Source organism: Lutra lutra, chromosome 11, assembly GCF_902655055.1.
Source record: "Lutra lutra chromosome 11, mLutLut1.2, whole genome shotgun sequence".
Taxonomy (NCBI): Eukaryota; Metazoa; Chordata; class Mammalia; order Carnivora; family Mustelidae; genus Lutra; species Lutra lutra.
The window spans coordinates 11,587,536-11,606,114 of record NC_062288.1 but is presented as its reverse complement, the minus strand read 5'-3'; the positions used below and the strand labels follow the sequence as shown (position 1 = coordinate 11,606,114).

At 47.9% G+C, this 18,579-nt stretch overlaps 1 protein-coding gene across 3 annotated transcripts in view; it reads right to left on the bottom strand.

Annotated features, from left to right (window-relative positions):
- Window positions 1-16,418, bottom strand: part of GLI3 (GLI family zinc finger 3) — a 265,100-nt gene extending 248,682 nt beyond the window's left edge. For all 3 annotated transcript variants that reach the window (XM_047694927.1, XM_047694928.1, XM_047694930.1), the window contains exons 1-2: window positions 15,894-16,418; window positions 1,336-1,500 (exon numbers count right to left, since the gene is read on the bottom strand). In XM_047694927.1, coding sequence (XP_047550883.1) covers window positions 1,336-1,459 — 124 coding nt within the window. In that variant the 5' untranslated portion in view covers window positions 1,460-1,500; window positions 15,894-16,418. The remainder of the gene's footprint in view (window positions 1-1,335; window positions 1,501-15,893) is intronic.
- Window positions 16,419-18,579: the final 2,161 nt, after the last annotated feature.

Below are 18,579 nucleotides of genomic sequence, written 5' to 3'. Positions count from 1 at the left end.
TAAGGCGAAAACGGGGTTTCTATAAGCACACCAGAAGAATGACACAACAGATCCAGCTCCACTAAAATAAGACCCAGCCCGGACTTCAAATACCACAAATAAAGGGAGAAACAGGGACAAATTTCCACAAGTATGGAAATTCATTATTTTGACTCAGATGTGAATAGATGTCCCCAAGCATCAATTCAAAACTGGACTCATAAGTGGCGGATTGAACGCCAGCCTGTGCCATGGCCCAGCAAAGCCAGCAACACATACTGGTGACAGCCAGGAATGGGAGCCACGGACAGGGATGGGCACAGGGAGCAGCGCGGCCAGGCTCCTGGGTGTCAGCTCGGACAATGCCACAGTCAGGAAAGGAAGGTGCACTTACCTTCCAAAGTAGATTCTGACTCTCCAGGGGTATGCAAAATATATATATGTATATAAGTTACAAATAAATTAAAGCCCATAGGGAGGGAGGAAGTAGGTTGGCTCGTGCCAATCAGTGTGCCCAGGTGTGCAGCACCCAAAAGGCAGGAGAAAAGACCCGCTCATTCTTTTCAAGGGCACATGGAAAAGGGGAAGGGTGATGGGGGGAGGCTGGGGAGGCTAGGAAACCTACAAAAAGTAATGGCACCAACTGGCCTAGGAGAGTACAAAAGCGGGAAAAGGAAGCAGTCACCATTAACCTGTTCAATCTGGGCTCTGGAATTTGTTTGCCGTGCTCCATGCTTGAATTGAAATGCTTCTCGACATTGTGCTTAAAATATTAAAAAAATATATATAGCGCCCCTAAACAGCAGCTAGGTATTACCTGTGAACACAATTAAGTCCATTTCTATAAGCCAACAGCAAAACCTGTGCCTCAGACACCAGTGTCACCTTGAGGTCCAATCATGAACAACTTTTAAAATCCTTTTGAGCAAACTGCATGGAGTTGGTGGGGGAGACACGGATCCTCCCACCAAATCCTGACAAGGCAACTTCAGTGTCTTTTGTGATAACTAATAACTAATTATTCCAACTAGTGTAGACTTTCCATGTGAAATGCAAAGTATTTTGAACTCTTGCCAGACTAATCAAGATGATTTCCAAAATGCCACAACAGGAACTTCCTATAATAAATAAGCTATCACATTTACATCTCAAATTAGAAAATTTGGAAGAAAACATGTAGTTTCAGTGCCAAAGTAGAGATTACTAAAGCCTCCCCATCCCTCACCCCCCTTTTGCTTTCTTTAGCCTCTAAAGGAGCAAACCCTGGTCCAGGTGCAAATGTTCAGTGTACAAGGAATGCAGAGAACATAGAAGCGACTCTAGGCGTGGCTGCTGGAGATCCCCGTGGCTGCTCACCATTGGAAGTGGTGCTGGAGGCCACGGCTTTCTCGCTGACATCTGTTCGCGTGGAGCATTTCACTATGGAATTCTCCACTTTCTTCTTCTCAGTGGTCGTGGAGCTGTGGGACTGGGCCTCCATGATGCCTTCTCATTACTTCAGCTCTCTGCTACCAAGAACACCTGAAACAAAACAATGGCGCCATCAACTTCCAGCAAGGGTGGGCAAAAAAAATCTCACTTAAAAGTTCACTTCGCGGGAGCGCCTGGGTGGCTCCGTGGGTTAAGCCTCTGCCTTCGGCTCAGGTCATGATCTCAGGGTCCTGGGATCGAGCCCCGCATCGGGCTCTCTGCTCAGCAGGGAGCCTGCTTCCTTCTCTCTCTCTCTCTCTCTGCCTGCCTCTCTGCCTACTTGTGATCTCTGTCTGTCAAATAAATAAAATCTTTGAAAAAAAAAAAAAAAGTTCACTTCGCCTTTGGCCGGAAGGGGAGCCTAGAGCTTTAGCAAGTTCAAGAACCTTGCCCACAGGTTTTCTTGCAAAAAACACCTCCAAGCTATAATAACAAGCCAGTCGAATTCTGTCTCCACGTGCAAAAGGAGAAGGGAGGGAACTATCCATAACATGAGGCTCTCCCCAAATTCCTACTGGACATTTGTTATTAAGTGGTCTAAAGATCTCAATTTTCAGCTGTGTTTACAGTGTGAACCCCAAGGGTTGCATGGCTTTCTTATGCCACATCTACGAATGTCTCTTCAGGTGGCCAAATTTATAAGGAGGGGCATGGTGACGACTTTCCAAAAAAGGGGAAGGTTTTTGAGTATTAATTCGAATTTTCAAAGAGCATGGCCATTTCTCAAACCCAAGCCCAACTCCAAGTTTGGAAGCAGAGAGTGATGTGGGCCAAGAAGCCCGTGATATTATATGCTCCCCTTTTCTGAGCTACCTGAACAGCAATCCGCCCCTCCATCGTAATTCACGGAGGTGAACCAGACTCTTCAGGCTTTCTTAAACACATGAGAACGTTTCAATTCACTCATGCTACATTTTGAAAACCAATGAAGGCAACAGAACAACGTGCTCTGGAAGCCACAGGAAAAGTCAAAAGATTGCCAAGAGCAAGACGGGAGACCACTTAAGAAATACGAAAACCCAGCTACAAACAAGTGGGGTGAGTGGGTCCTCTTTCACTGGCTGCTTCATTCATGCGATAATTGTCGTAACTCATCATTCATCAATTTTCACTCTCTCTGGTTCTTTTTTTTTTTTTTTTTGCAGTCGTGAGCTGCACCTACCAAGAATGCAAGATGAAAACAGTCCTCTCCAGCACAAGTTTTCCTCAAGCTGTCTACAATGCAACACTCATGGTGGGCATTAGCAGACGCCACCGTATTCAATCCAAACAACGGTAAGTGAAATAAAATAAAATAAATAAAAACTGCTTAACCGACTGAAAGGGTTGAAATACCAGATGAAATCTTTCTAGTCATCCTTAACTCAGACTTGCAAGGGAATTGCCAAGTCTTTCTTTATTGTGTGAGCCATTCTCCCTTTGGTCTGGAATTCAAGTAACTGGGAAGGCTTAAGGTCCAGAGGCTGCTAAGAGCTAGAGAACTCCCTCTTCTGCTAACTTCCATTTCTTTGCCCTGATTATCCACTGTCATTCATTGTAAAACACACAAGTTACTTAAGAACAGCTTTTCTAGAACAAAAAAGAAAAAAAAGCAGCACTGAGTTGAATTTGCATATCAATTGTGAGATCCACTCCAAATTCAGAAACATCCCTCAAAGAGGGCTCACAAAGTCCCAGAGCAAAGGAGCTGCTGAGCTTTCCACTGGGCTGAGGCCAGGTGCTGGTCCAGAGGCCCTAGCGTCTGCAGAGACTGGTACCTGAGTGGTGCCCCCTGGAGTTACCCTGTGTCTCAGTTTTCTCATCTGCCACATGACCAGAATCACACCCGGGGACTTGGGCCTTAACCTTGGGGGAAGGTGGGTACAGTCCTCTTTAAGAGTATGTTTAAAGTCATGGATCAGGGTGCCTGGGTGGCTCAGTGGGTTAAAGCCTCTGCTTTCAGCTCAGGTCTTGATCCCAGGGTCCTGGGATCCAGCCCCACATCCGCATCAGGCTCTCTGCTCAGCGGGGAGCCTGCTTCTTCCTCTCTCTCTCTGCCTGCTTCTCTGCCTACTTGTGATCTCTGTCTGTCAAATAAATAAATAAAATCTTTTAAAAAAAATAAATAATAAAGTCATGGATCCTCTCCCCCAGAAAAACACCCTTTAACACACACCAAAGAGTATACATTTGATTTCCAAAGGATCACAGGCCTTCCAAGCTCTTCCATGAATCCAGACAGAGGACCCCTGAAGGAGAGACTTTGGACAGTCTCTTTTTGCTCTAACGATCTCAGAACGATTCTAATTTTTCAGAAAGCTCCCCCCAAACTAATGGAAAGATCATCTTTATGGTATGCCATGAGAACAGTCCAACCCAATCCAGAGCACTGATTCCCAAGGTCGGACAAGAGCCACCCAGATCAGTGTTGCTACAGTGCTTGCAAGACATTCAGATTCCCAGGTCCAGTCCCTGATGTCTTGGAGGTAGTGCCCGGAACTTTTATTTTAGCCAGCACCACCGGTAAGCACCTGGCTCACCAAAGCTTGCGGACGTTTCCACACAGTTCTCCTCACTGCTATGTACCCAGTGCAACAGGTACCCTGTGAAGCTTTTCCAACCGGATAAAGAAACGATGAATGGCACCCCAGACCACTGAACTTTTTTTTTTTTAAAGATTTTATTTATTTATTTGACAGAGATCACAAGTAGGCAGAGAGGCAGGCAGGCAGAAAGAGGAGGAAGCAGGCTCCCCGCTGAGCAGAGAGCCTGATGCGGATGCGGGGCTGGATCCCAGGACCCTGAGATCAAGACCCCAGCAGAAGGCAGAGGCTTTAACCCACTGAGCCACCCAGGCGCCCCCAGACTACTGAATTTCAACAGCCTGCCCTGAGCCTTTCCCAGCGCCCATCACAATAATGAAGTCATCTTCCGGAATCTTTACCGAATGGCTTCATGCCCAGCTTCCCCTCCAGATCCTAAGCTCCATGAAGACAAGCGCCATGTCTTATCTTCCTAGCACCTCATACCCCTAAGAATATGTACCAAATAAATACATGATCCTGAGAGGACCTGGTGACCCGGACAATTCTGCAGTGTCTTCAATTTTGATCACCATTGACTGCGCTACATATCTTTTCTTTTATATCCAGTGTTCCTTCGAAAACTGACATAGTCCACAAAAACTAGTTTTTAATCTAGTTTTACCTAGTTTTTAGCAGGGATATTTCACCAAAACACTCCATTCGCACCCATTTTGGATAAACAGGCATTTACTATAATTGTTCCCCTCAAAACCCACCATACAGTTTTGTTTTGTTTTTTTGTTTTTTTAAGATTTTTTTTTTATTTGTTTATTTGACAGACAGAGATCACAAGATCACAAGACAGAGAGGCAGAGACAGGAGGAAGCAGGCTCCCTACCAAGTAGAGAGCCCAATGTGGGACTCGATCCTAGAACTCCGGGATCATGACCTGAGCCGAAGGCAGAGGCTTTAGCCCACTGAGCCACCCAGGTGCCCCCCCACCATACAGTTTTATTGGTCGAATCTGGGTGGAGTTTGCTAAGTTAACACTGCACATGGAAACAAGCCAATGGACCAGAAAGAAGAAAAAAATCATGAAGAGATGGGATTCCTTCCTGGCTAAGAAGTAAGTCTCTCTTTTAGTAGAGGGAGCTAATTAACACTAGTGAGGTGACAAGTCACCAAAGTTCCTTGACAAACTTAGGTTTTGTGGAGTTGTTGGTTTTTCCCCCAAGCAAAGGACTTCCTTTTAACAAAGCAATAAACCCTCCAAGTACTCATCACTAGAGAGAGAGGCTCACGTGAGAAGAGGTAAAGCCCCAGGCACTGACTGAAATTGCACTAATTAATGGTCTTAGAGAATACTAATTCCTACCCCCTCCCCCTGTTTGAAAGGGATTTTTTAAAAAATGGGCCCTTGGTCACTCAAGATCTACCTCCTTCTTCTATTTTGACAACTTATTTTTGGATCTCATTAGTTAGTAACTAATTATTTAAAAGTGTGGTTTAGGCTTGGAACAGGACTATAAAAATGGCAACTTGCCAAGGTAGACATCTGCTTCCTGTATATCCCTCTAAGTTCTATCAGCTTATTTCACTGATAAAAACACAACTTTGTGCCTGTCCATTACAAAGGGGAAAGTTTTAACATTCTAGGCTCTCACACCTCATCAAAACTATGCATGAAGAGTTAGCAGAAAAGGGTCTACTTCTAGCTGCAGTGGCAGGTTTGATTGTGGTTTTTCTTTTTTTTTTCTTTTTTTTTTTTCATAGAACATTAAGCCCAGTTTGGAAACTCAGTCCTGATTTGATATTTGAGGGCCTGAATACAGAAGTGACCAGTAAAACTTCGTTGTGGGATATTGAAACTAACTGAAACCAGGTTTTAAAACCTGGGATTTCTTAAAATAAGAACATATAATTTGTTTAGAACATAAGTTGCGAGGAAAACTTTTCAGTTCTGCTTCACTTCAAAGATTTTCCTCTGAGGAAAACATGCCACTGGTTTTTAGATGGGAATGAAAGGCGACTTTGCCCACCCCACCCTCACCCCTCCGCGTTTCCTCCTCTCAGAGCTCCACACTGCTCCTAGGCCCCTTGTAGCACTTGCAACATTACCAGCGAGGTTTGCTGGCATGCCCCTTCACTTTTTATGCTTATGGGGGGAAAAAAACTATTTGTAGCTGAGAGGTTGGAAGTCCCAGCAGCTGGAGTATATGAACAAAACAAAACCGCCAAGGAACTCGCAGTGCATAAGTAAATAAATATTGGGATAAAAATTCCTTCCTGAAAGCAGTCATGGCTTCTCCCCATTCAGCTGTCCCTGAACCTTTGGCATTTCCCGGAGGCCTAAACCCAGGGCACAATTCATTCCAGATCTTATTCTCAAACCTACTCGTTCACCCACCAGCAACCTGCCTGCAGGTGGTCTTCTGTCTCTGAGTTATAAATCCGAACCTGCATCAACCTCCTACACCAGGAAGCCTCTGCACGCTTGCTGGGGCCCCCGACCAGGTCAAGGTGGAGTTCGTGCACGGCTCCACGTGCAACAGACCCCACGGGGCCAGGCCTGTGGGGACTTAGGTTTGAAACGGCGCTTTCGCACAGAAAGCCTCCAGGGGCCCTGTCTTTGGAGCTGCAGTGAAGAAAACAAAAAACAGAACAAACCCCCAGAACTTTGATCGCGGCCAAGACGAGTCCCGGTTACTGTCATCCTTCCGCAGGCTATGGACCGTGGTCAGTTCGGGAGAGCTCCCGGGCTCGGCCTGCGCCTCCGCGCCCGCAGGCCTGCGTGCGGTACCGCGGACGGTCCCGGGCTCCCAGTCCTCACCGCTGTCCCACTTCTCTGCGCCACCCCCGGCGTTTCGGCGGGCGCGCGGCGCTCCGGACCCCCGGCCGCTCCCCAGTCGGCCGCCGCACTCAGCCCGGGAGAGGGCTCTGCGCCTCGGCTGCGCCTCCGGGGCGCCGCGCCCCCGCGTCCGCCCGGCTGCCCCCGGCCCCGCGCGCCGCCGCACGGGCCCGGCTCCCAGAAGCCGCGGGGGGTGGCGGGGGCCGCGGGGAGCACCGGCAGCCCCGCTCCGAGCCGAATTCCCGGAAGTGCGAACGGCGGGCTGAACGGGGCTGAACGGGGCTGAACGGTCGCCACCGGCCAGGGCCTCTGTGCAGGGAGAAGCGTCCCTTATCACTTTGATCGCCCTGGCTGCCCTGCTCCTTGGGAATGGTCCCGGGCATTGGAAAGCTCTTGTCTGCAGCTGGCCCGGCAGCATTTCCAGCAGACAGTTGTCCGAGGTGGCCCTGCTCTCTCCTTCGCACAGCTGTTCTACCAGCTGAATCCGGGGAGGTGCGGGAGCCCTGCTTTCATTCACAGCTGTTTGCACCAGCTGAACCCAGGGAGGTGCAACTTTCCAGGTACTTTGCAATGAAACACCCTGTGCTTCTCATTGTACTAAAACACTGGGGAACACTGGTGGGCTTCACTCCCCAAACTTCCAACTCACCGTCCATTAACCTAACCTGGCCCCCAAGTGTTGTTTCTCCTCCTGCTGCCCTAAGCCGATTCAGGCGTTGTGAATGGTTCAGGGCGAAGACACAGCTCCTTGTCTCGCAGGGAGGGGGGCGCTCAGTGGGGTTCCAAAGTTCAGCCTCCACCAGGAGGCTTTACTTAGTCAATGGGGAGGATGAAAAATCACAGTTCTGGGAACATGGGCAAAAGTCAGCCTTTCCCATGGCAGGGCCCTGCAGTGAAACCTGGGAGCCACACAAGTAGGATTTCTTCACCACTTACACAGAAAAAATTTTTAAAGACCGCACCAGGGCTAAAACCAACATGCAAAATGTTTGAGCTGTATACGACTTTCTCATCTAAGGAGAACTGAAGCAGTAGTTATAAACTGATAATACATCCTTTGTGAACAGCAGACAACTTATCTCCCTAATTCAGTTGGTTTATTTTTAAGTTGCCCGAACCTGGGCAATAATTCTCTTTCATTTTCGTCTTAATGCATTTAAAGATGTAAAAAACTAAGTTAAAAGCTTGATGTGGGAACCTGAGGCGTTTCTGATGGGTTAAAACAGCCAATGAGGGATCAGAGAGAAGGCATTCCACTGGGCAGAGCAGTGCTCTTAACAGCACCATGATTAGGCCTTAAGTGAGAAATTATTCTGTGCAGCTTAGGGAACTATTGCTCAAGTGGAATAACGCTTTCCTCCAGAGAAATTACATTTACTTACACCTGCCTGTATATTTATAAGCTGAATGATCTCCCTAATGTGCTCATGTTTTAAAAAGCCAGAAGGAGCCAGCCTGTGTAAGGATTTCTGAGGGGTCTCCCCTGTATCACGGAGCAGTGACATTGCTTTCACATTTTATTACTAGCAGATTAACTGCTACTTCAAGATGCTACTCTTGGAGCAACTGTTAAGGTAAAATTCCTATTAAATAGCTGTACCTCCCTGTAGCATTAATGAAAATCCTTCAGAAAGAGGGAGGGAAAATCAAGAAGCACAAACTAATGCTGATTTTAACTTCAGATCAATTCTGAAAGTACAAAATGGTCTGAGTTTCACAGAACAAAATTGAGGGAATTTAAAATGTTTCAGCGGATTTCATGTAAACACGCATTGTAGAAAATCTCTTACAGGTTTGTAATGTGGTGGAATTTCCTTGCGCTCCAACTATCTTCCTGAACTTCAAATCCATTAGATATGCAGAACCTGTGACCCACACCAACAGCTTTCTTTTCTCTCCTCACCCTTCCCTGTCTGCACTGCTTTCCTTTTCTGCAAGAAAAGAAGCTCACTTCATAAGTTCTTAATGAAACCTTCATGAATCTTTAATTATAGTATTTTTGAATGTAGGATTATTTTACCTTTCCATATAATTTGACTTTTCATTAATTAGAAAAGCCTAAAGCCTTGCCTGCAAATAAGAGAGCTGTTCAAGTTGCCAGAAGTGGTCTTTGGTAGCCTAGAAGGTTCCTCCAATCTGCTGCCTGTTGTTTTCAATCTTTCTTTCCTATATTTCTGAGACTCCTAATCTCAGATAAGCAGTATTCATGATAGACATCCCAAAATGGAATTACTGTAAAAGGAATGGAATTATTCTAAGGGGAAATCACTGCCTGGCTATGGATGAAGTGAATTTGGCTTAAGTAAATCAATGACATCTAAACTTTTACAAACTCCACATATTTACCTTCAACTGCTAAAAATCTTCTTGGACATGAAATGACCACTGCTATTATGGGTGGCATCGCAAATGGCGTTCTGTGCGCCCGTTTTACTTGTCTGCCATCTGTACTTAAAACAAAAGAGCATCAGCTGCTCTGACTCTCTCTGCTGCCAGTAGGACTCTGGGAGAAATATTCGAGGGGAGTATAAGGTCGTGATTTAATACCTGTTACCATCCCCGAGTTTTGCAAAACTGGGAAACACCAACCAACGTACTCTGGTTAGGCTCTGCAGGAAGCACCCTGCATGGCTAGGTGCCATTAACAAATGAGCAATAATGCGGAGCAAGCTGGCCCCCCCACTTGCTGTGGGGTGCTGGAGACAGGCAGTCCCCAGACAGAAAGTGAGATCTAGAAGTCACTTATCTGTCCCCAGACCAGCTAAGCTCATGAAAGCTGCATTTCTCTGAAACCCACATATCACACAAAAACATCACGTCTGCCCAAAGGTGTTCCTTGTCTCACTTCACAGAGGTTTATGGGAATTAAAAGTTTTCACACATTGGGGCGCCTGGGTGGCTCCGTGGGTTAAAGCCTCTGCCTTCGGCTCAGGTCGTGATCCCAGGGTCCTGGGATCGAGCCCCGCATCTGGCTCTCTGCTCAGCGGAGAGTCTGCTTCCTCCTATCTCTCTCTGCCTGCTTCTCTGCCTACTTGTGATCTCTGTCAAATAAATAAATAAAATCTTTAAAAAAAAAAGTTTTCACACATTTTCACAAGAAAAAAAAATCCTCAATTTAAAAATTTTTCTTCTGGAATTGACCTAACTTTTGGTTCCTAAAGCCACGTGCGTCTTTACAATGACGCTTCAGGGGACGGATGTCTGCTATTCATGTCCCATGAATTAGTAATTTACTTTTAAACCATCACAAATCCTAGACTGGTAATACCTGTTGGGTGTCAAAATCAGCTACAGATATCTCAGAGATACTCGGTGCATTTTTTTGGTGATGTGTTCAGCATACTTTAACCTTCCGACTTTTAAGCTTGTGATTCCTGAATCCTAGATGCAGTTTTAAAGGCAAATTTTCAAAAATGTACAGATGTTTCATCAAATCTTATTCAGTACAAGCCACGCCCTGGTCCTCTGAGCCTATAAACTTGGCTTATTTGCAGACAGAATTCTTCAGGTTAGCGTTCACACCAGCCCCCCACACCCTCGATCAGCTACAAAACGGTCAGTGCAAACTCCCCGTGCACTCTGCCAGTGAGATGCCTGGGAATGGAATTTCATTTGAACACCCACAGTTCAAACAGCAGATGCTGCTCTGAGGTGCACGACCTGGTCCACACTCCTGGCCACTCCATTCAGGTTTCCATTCATGGGAGTTCATTACTGCTTCCTTCTCAGGAGGCTGGCTGAGCTTTCTCTCCACACAGGTAGCTCTCCTGAGATGGAAGTTACTCTTTTTAAAAATATCACCAAATGAAATCAATAAGACGGTTTAACCGTCGCATGCCTTCGTGACTGCTTTTTTGGAAAGTTATCTTGCATCCAAGTTGGGAGCAGACGCTGTCCCTTGTTGTAAAAACCAGTAGGTGTCCTGGAATATCGCTAGATATTTTATGCAATCTTCAAAACCAGTCAAAGTGGCTAAAGCTAAAACGTGCCAATGAAACTAAGCACCTAAGAGATCTCACTGCATTCTGAAGGTATGTCAACAGCTAGAGCTTCAAAGTTACATTTGTCTCCCATTATTTAATTTTGTGGCATAAAAATGACTCAAATATATACAATCAAATGCTTCTATTTAAAACAATACATCTTTCTCAGTCTCTCCCTCCCTCCCTTTTTCTCTCTCTCACATACAGGCACACTGTCACCCCCTCCCATCAAAAAAAAAAAAAAAAAAAAAAAAAAAGTAAAGAAAAGGAGAAAAAAAAAAAGAAAGAAAAGAAAAGCCCCAAAGCTGTTTCAGGCCAGCAATCAATCCAATTTACTTCAGGTACGATTTATAGGTACAGTGCATGCCACAACAAAACCACAGTATGATGCCAACAGGGCCCTTAAGAAAGTTCTCCCCTAAATCTCTGTGAAGGAGCTTTAAAAGAAAGCAAGGATTACAGTCAGCTAGAAGGTAGGGAGGGGACTTACCTCAAACCCAGCCAAGCGGAAATCAGAGCAGTAATTCTACAAGTCGACAGAGTACACTTTCAAAGCTATAATGGTGTGAAGAAGTGCGGGGCAGCATGGCCTGAAGGCAACGCTAATACACTGATGACTAATGGCCGGGCCAGGGCAGACAATGAATTTGGGGCTTGAAAACTAACAGAAACCATGCAGTACTTTGACAAATGGGCTTTCACAATTTCATTCATTGAATAACCTTTAAGCACAAAATTGGCTGAGTTCTCTGGGGAATTAGATGACATGTTGTTGGACGATGATGTAAGTATTTTCTTTGGTAATTATGACTCTTATGCAAAATGCAAAAGTGCCCTATAGGAGGACACGACCATAGATACGACAGATGCAGATGTGGAGCTCCACACAATGTTGCCTTTCAGGAGGGGGCTGGAATGTTCCAGTGCCACCTTATTAACTATATGTAATGGCGTGTTCATTCAGTTTCTTTAGAGAGCCATAGATTTTCTGGGACGTTTGTCGGGTTGAAATATACACACATGGAACAAAAAACACTTTCACGTTAAAAAAAAAAAAACAACTTAGAAGTGGTCACGAGTAACTAAGAAGTGTGGCACTGAAATATAGTACATTTGGAATTACAAGTGGAAAAAGTCTAATTTTAAGGGGTTGGGTGAAGGAAGAGTGCTTCAGAACAATTGAGACACCACGTGAAGTTTGCACTTAGGCAAGCATCTAACATCCCATCTCTTTCAAAAGGGCTCTCTTCCCTCTTCCCCGCCTAACGAGCCCTTCAATTTACAAATAATTTTGGCAATTTTTAAAGAGAGAACGAAATATCCGAAGTGTCTCTAAATTAACAACACTACTTACTCCAGACAGCATTGCCTTTAGCAGCTCCTAAAAACTTAAGAAAAGGATCTTAAAACAGGAAGCTTAGTGAGCTCATAAAACTGTTGTTGGAGCCAGGAACACATAGCATATTTAATCTGCAAACTGTGGGAGTCTACAGTGATTTCAGTAAGATCTGAGGCATGCCCTCAAGGTTTGCTGGGATCTGGGATTAGGGGGTTGATAAGAACCTCTACTGCCCATGGACATGTTTTTCTTCTGCAGTTAAACACAAATGCATAGAGACGTTTGACTGCTGCTTGGCGTTACTGCTCAAGTTATATAAAAGCTTTGCAGCTCCTTTTGCTGTCAATATATCAAAGTTTAAAAAAAATCATCAAAGTGTGAAATTTCATTTAAAGTCTTCGCCAGTCTACAGCTCTATTTCACAGGCTCATCACATAAAAGTAAAGATGAAAAATACACTGAAAGTACTTGAAAAAGTTTGCAGCAGTACCCCTGCCCTGTTGTTGTTTATTCTGTCTCCCTTTATTTGCTTTGAAACTCGAACAAATCAATTTTCCTCTCGGAAAATGACATCAAGTGAAGGGCAGCATCTTCTACTAGCTTTTAATGAAAAGACAACCTGAAGTCATCATGAGTGGAATATTTTGCTTAACAAATTAAATTTACACACACACACACACACACACACACACACACACACACACACACACACTTCCTCTCTAGTCATTTCAGCGTTGTAATTGCTTCTCATGATATAAGTTGGCAGAAAATTTCTTGAATCTTCCAAAACAAGTCAGACCGACTATGGACTATGAAAGCCAGCAAAACTAAAACCTCCTTCAAAGCACTCTTTAGCTGGGGATTTACAACAATTGCATAAAGAAGAAAAGTCTGACTTTTAAGATAATCTACTATAGTCTAAAAGCATTAACATTCCACTGCTAAGGTTTTCTTGAGGATTTCATGACTCAGTGATTCACTTCTCCTTCAAGACTGGTTTTCCTTAGTCCATTACTGTCTCCATATAAGTGAGTGCATGGAACAATGATCATTAAATTGTTTCCTTTCCTACACTTCCAAACTCTAGCCTCAAAAAGGTTGGGGGGGGGTGGTCTCAGTAAGCAGGATACCTTACATCCAGGGAGGGACCTCAGAAAGGCTAAGCACAGAGGAAGTCTGAAACCCTTCCAGTGTGCAGGTAATTAAGAAAAGGGGCCAAGAAACAAAGGAAAGTCCAACTTTTAGGCTCGGGCATCAAGTTGATAAATTAATGAGTCTTTCATTAAATAAGTAATGAAATAACTCAACAGAGCCATTTTTCATCAGTACTGAATTTTCTCATTTCTGTCTGTAGTCCTTTGTAAATGAGGCATACGGTGAAAGTGTGTTTATATCAGGGCTCGATCAAGGAATACACACACGTCAAAGGTGCTGGGAAATGGTAGGTATCTGAGTCGGACCAGCTAGCCCATGAATAATAACACAATCTATACCTTGTAAAGTGCTTCTGCATGTGTGAAATTTCACTAGACACCTCTCACATTGGACTCCTCCAGGCATCTTAAACCAAAGCTCCCCGAGGCTGACTTTAAGAATTATAGACCCTGAAAGGATCTCCCCTTAGGCAGGGAGTTTCTAATTAAATAGCTTTTAGTATAAAATAAACTCTCTTCTCTCAGTAAGTATGCTATTACAACTAATTTAAATGTTATTTCATGTTTGCTTTAGGTCTGACTATAGTCTAACTGGCGAAAGCATCTGTGTACCACATTATTAAGACCAATATTTCCTAACGTAAACAAATTCTTTAGCTACTTCACACAGTTTACATTGTTAAGACCAAGCACCGCAGCTTTAATATTGCCCCTCGACTGTAATACTGTTCTGCTTTAGAAAAATGAAGAGATTTCGAGGTTGTTTCACTACTTTAAAACAGAGCATTTTCTTCCTTCAAAATAATCTTGACACATGTAATTAAGAAACTGTCAGACTATTATTAATTTTTAATTTAAAACCTAAATGAAATAATTACAGGAATCAATCAATAAGGCACCTATTCAAATTACAGAACAATTACATAAATACTCAGAATTAATACTTTAGGCCAATTCTTGAAGATTTCAGTCTATACTATGCTAAGACATCAAACAACCTAAAAAGTGTAACATGGAAACGATGAACAGTTTCTGCCTTAAACAGACCGAAATGAGATCATTTCAGCTGGCCATGGCAGAGGCCCCCACCAGCCATGCCCAACACATTCAAGCTGGAACCCTTTTTAAAAGTTAATTTATTTCCACCAGACACACATTTCAGGATGGGGGGGGGAAAATGGCCTCATCCAAATTTTGGGCAAAATCACATTTGGAGGGAAAGCCTAGTTATTGTGAATTTCCAGCAGACTGCTCTGGGAAAGACTAATTGGGGAGAGAGGAAGGAGGAGAGGAAAAGGAAAGCAGAAGGTGTTTTTTAGAACTAATAATACCCGTCCAGATAATGGCACTGCCCATGTCTTTGCACAGAGGCCGGCCCTCCATACCTCCGGCTAAAGGGCTCTTTTACTTGGAGATGCGGACAGTCCATCATTTCAAATTGAACTGGCAGCTGGAAAATGTGGAACAGCTGGCAAAGAGCTGGGAGAAAATGTTTTACATAAATATATGTACATATAAACTGGCAGAGGGCCACAAATACTGTACCCAAGGCCAGAATCCATTCGGCACCGCACACCAGGGAATGAGAAGTTGGGGGCGGCAGGAGGGAGATGCCTCCTTGATCCTCTCTCTAGCGGGGTCAGCAAGGGAAGCCGGGGTCCAGCCCCTCTCCGGAGGGCATCTCCTGAAGGAGGTGCAATCAAGGACAGGAGCACAAAGTTCAGGGAAGGATAAAAGGCCGGGGTGTGCGCTGGTGCTCTCTGGCATCTGGCAATCTGCTTAAAAGTCGCTTCACAAACTCTCCAAGTTTGGGGTAAATATTTACTCCCTCTCGACTTCCTCCCGCCCATTTTCCCTCTGCAACTCCAGAAAGTAACTGTTCCCTGCAGAGCAATTCATACCCAGCTCTGCCCTGCGAAAATGCGGCCTCCTGAATGACTACTGCACTGGACACGATTACGCACCCCCGCACTCACTCCCTGCAGCTTCTAACGCGCTTTCATTTCTTTTCTTTTCTCCCTGTCTCTCTCTCTCTCTCTCTCTTTTTTCCGCTGTCCCTGGAAAGGAAGAGAAATAAAAGAATCCCAAATCATACACAGATGGTACAACTTTCACTTTTCCTCTCCGACTACAGCGGCGCGCCCCTCCGCATCCGCGCACACCACACCCCCGCCCCCCGGAGGCGGCGCGGGCTGCGGGCGGCCCACGCAGCGGCGCTCCCCGCGCAAACCCACCTCGCCGCCCGCCGCCGCCTGCGCCCGCCACCCGATGGGGGAGACGCAGCCGGACGAGGGAGGGCGCCGGGGCTCCGGGCGGGGAGCGGGGGCGCGGCTGCTGCAAACTTCGTCCCCCTCCGGGATGGGAAATTCTCCGGTCCGTCTCTGGGCTCAGGGGCTGGGCAAGGGAGCTCCGAGGAGGAGGAAGCGAATGCAAGAGCTTCGCTCCGACGCCGCGCGGGTTGCTCTCCAAATCTGGGCGCCTTTTGACAGCCATTTTCATTTCCTCCTGCTCCCAGCGTCTGGGACCCCCCTCTCGACCCCGAGGCGCGGGCGCGGCCGCAAGAGCGGGCTGCCGGGTGTCCGGCCCGCGGAACAAAGAACTTCGGGCGGGACGTACCTGCGGCGGCGACGGCTGTCAAGTCCCCGAACTTCCCATAGACCCACGTCCGAGGCGCAGGCGGGCGGCTCAGGGCTCCGCGCGGCCGCGGGCGGCTCGGGCTACGGCGAGCGGCCGGGTCGGGCGCGGGGTGCGCCCACCGCGGGCATGGTGCGGCGCGGGCGGCCGCCGGGCGCGCGGGGAGGGCGGGCGAGCGGCGAGGGCGAGTCCGGGCGGCGAGTGTGCGCGAGGGCGAGTGTGCGAGCGCGCCGGTGCCGGTGGCGCTGCCCCTGCCCGCTCCCTCCCGCTCGTGCAGCTCAGGCATCGGTTTCAGGGATCGTGTAATCCGATCCCTTCTGACTCACAGGCCCTGAGTGACAGTTCTGATTTGGTTCACCCGCGGGAGGGAGGGGAAAGAGAAAGAAAGCGAGCCCCCAACGCAGTCCCCTCCTGACATCCAATCGACTTTCTGGAAGACGGTCCCATCCCGGCCGGGCCGCCCGCGCAGGGTGGAGGAGCCCCCCGCCCCGACCCCGCGCCTCCGGCGCTACTCACGGGGTGGAAAAGTTGTCCCTCGGCTCTCGCTTCCCTCCCTCGCGCTCCCTCCTTTCCTCTTCTCCTCCGCTTCCTCCTCCTCCTCCTCCCCGCGCTCCTCCTCCCCCAAGTTTTAACAGAAGTTGCCGGACTCTCCCCTCTCCCCCCGCGCTCCCTCTGCCTCCGCCCCCGCCCCCGCCCCGTCCCTTTTCTTTCTGCCACTCGCCGGCGCAGTGGGGACGCGCCGAGCAGCAGGACGCCTGCCGCCGCAGGGGGCGAAGTTGGGAAAACTTGGAGTGCTGCTCGCCTTACTTTTGCTTTCTCGCTCCTTCCAGGCCGCGCCGGGGCCCGCGCTTCCCCGCCCGCCGGGTCCCCGCGCGGGGAGCGGGTCCCAGCTGCGACGCGGGCGGCGGCGGCGGCGGCGGCGGCGAGGAGGCGGCGCGCAGGCCAGGGTCGGGGGCTGGGGCTGGGGGTCGGGGGGAGCCCGGACGCCCCGAGCCACGCGCGCGCCTCTACCCGCCCTCTGCCTCCTCCGCCTCCTCCGCCCCTCCCCGGTCCTCACTCAGACATATTCATGCCTGCTCCTCCTCTTCCCCCTCCTTGACCCCGCGCCCGCTCGGCGCGCCGAGGCCCCACCCACCCGGTGAGGGGAAGGGGGCCCGAGCGTGATGTCACGGCCGCCCTCCCCGCCGGCGCCCGCGGCCCCGCCCGGACGCCCCCGCCGCCCCTAGCCCAGCGCCCCGCGCGCCTTGTTGCGTCCTGTCTGCTCCCATCGCCTCCCACCCCGCCTCTGCTCTCCTTTCTCTTGCTCCCAGTTTGGGCTCCCCTTTCTTCTTTTAAGGCCTTTCTCTCTGATCACACCCCGCATTGCTCCCCCCGCCTTTTACATTTCCCCAAGCCAACCCTGAAACTCCCTTGCTTGCCAGAGGATGCTTTTGGAAGTTCAGGGTTTTCCTCTCCACCGGACTCATCTGCCCTTGGGGCCAAATCTGGGAAGTGGGAGCTCCCACTACACAGCCTACAGCCCCCATGGGCCACTTCATAAAAGGACACAAAAACAAAGACCCCGCGGCTTGGGAGCCTGGACGACAACGTGGTGCTTTCCCCCGAGCTACAAAGTGTCCCGGATTTATTTGCAGCGGCCCATACTAGTGAAATTTATTTTCCCTCCTTCCTCAACCGGGCAGGCTGCGTTCCTCTGTTCCCTTTGAATGTACCCGACCTAGACCTGTAGCTGAAAAAAGGAATTGGCGGCGACGAAGGGGGGTGGGGTGGGGGGAAAAAGAAAGAAAAGAAAACCCTGTGACATTCCAAAATCCATTCTTCCCGGGGTAAGCGGAGAGTCTACCCCACCCACCAGCCGCCCGCCAGCCATGCAGGGAGCTGAGGGCACACTTGTGTTCACTCGCTGAGCTGCTTGACTGAAGGAAGAACGTGGGTGGGTGAATGATTAGCTATTATGATTTGAAGAGCATTTTGAGATTCAAATGCTTAACTGGAGAATTTTCTAACGAAATTGATGGTGGTATTCACTATTTGTTTCCTGAGACTTGCGGCTTATCTCAAAGACTAGACCGAAGGAGACCCTGACTTCAGCTTTTATGGTAGAAGCTGGAGATCAAGCAGGGGAAGGTCCTTTTGAGCCATTTCTTTTAAGATTCCTCTCTCTATCTTAGCACTCTTTGGAAAAAATATATAAATAAATAAACCACCATTCACTCATCACGCAGAGCCCCGCCCCCCGGGGGGGGGGTGTCTCAGGATACCTGGGTGGTGGTCCCAGCTTCCCATCACTAACTGGCCTCAGGCCCAGGCCAGGGAGTATTCTCTGAGGCTCCGTGGGCCCTGAGTCCATCTGTGGGATGATGATAGGAAAAGCAGGCCACAAACCTCCCAGGATGTGTGTGGGTTTGCAATGAGATAATGCATGTGAAAGTAGAAAGGGACACAAATGTGTAAGAATTATTATCATCCTCTGCGACTGCAAAGACCTGCAAGCTATTCTGCAAACTCCCCCAGCGTCAGTCACAATTTTTTTTTTTTTTGTATTCGAGTACTGCTTCTGCCTCAATCACATGAATGCAAATAGTACATCCCGATAGCCTCCTCTGTTCACCCACTGGCAAAAAATAAATAAAAAGAAGAAAGACAGCCAATAAATCAACAACTTGAA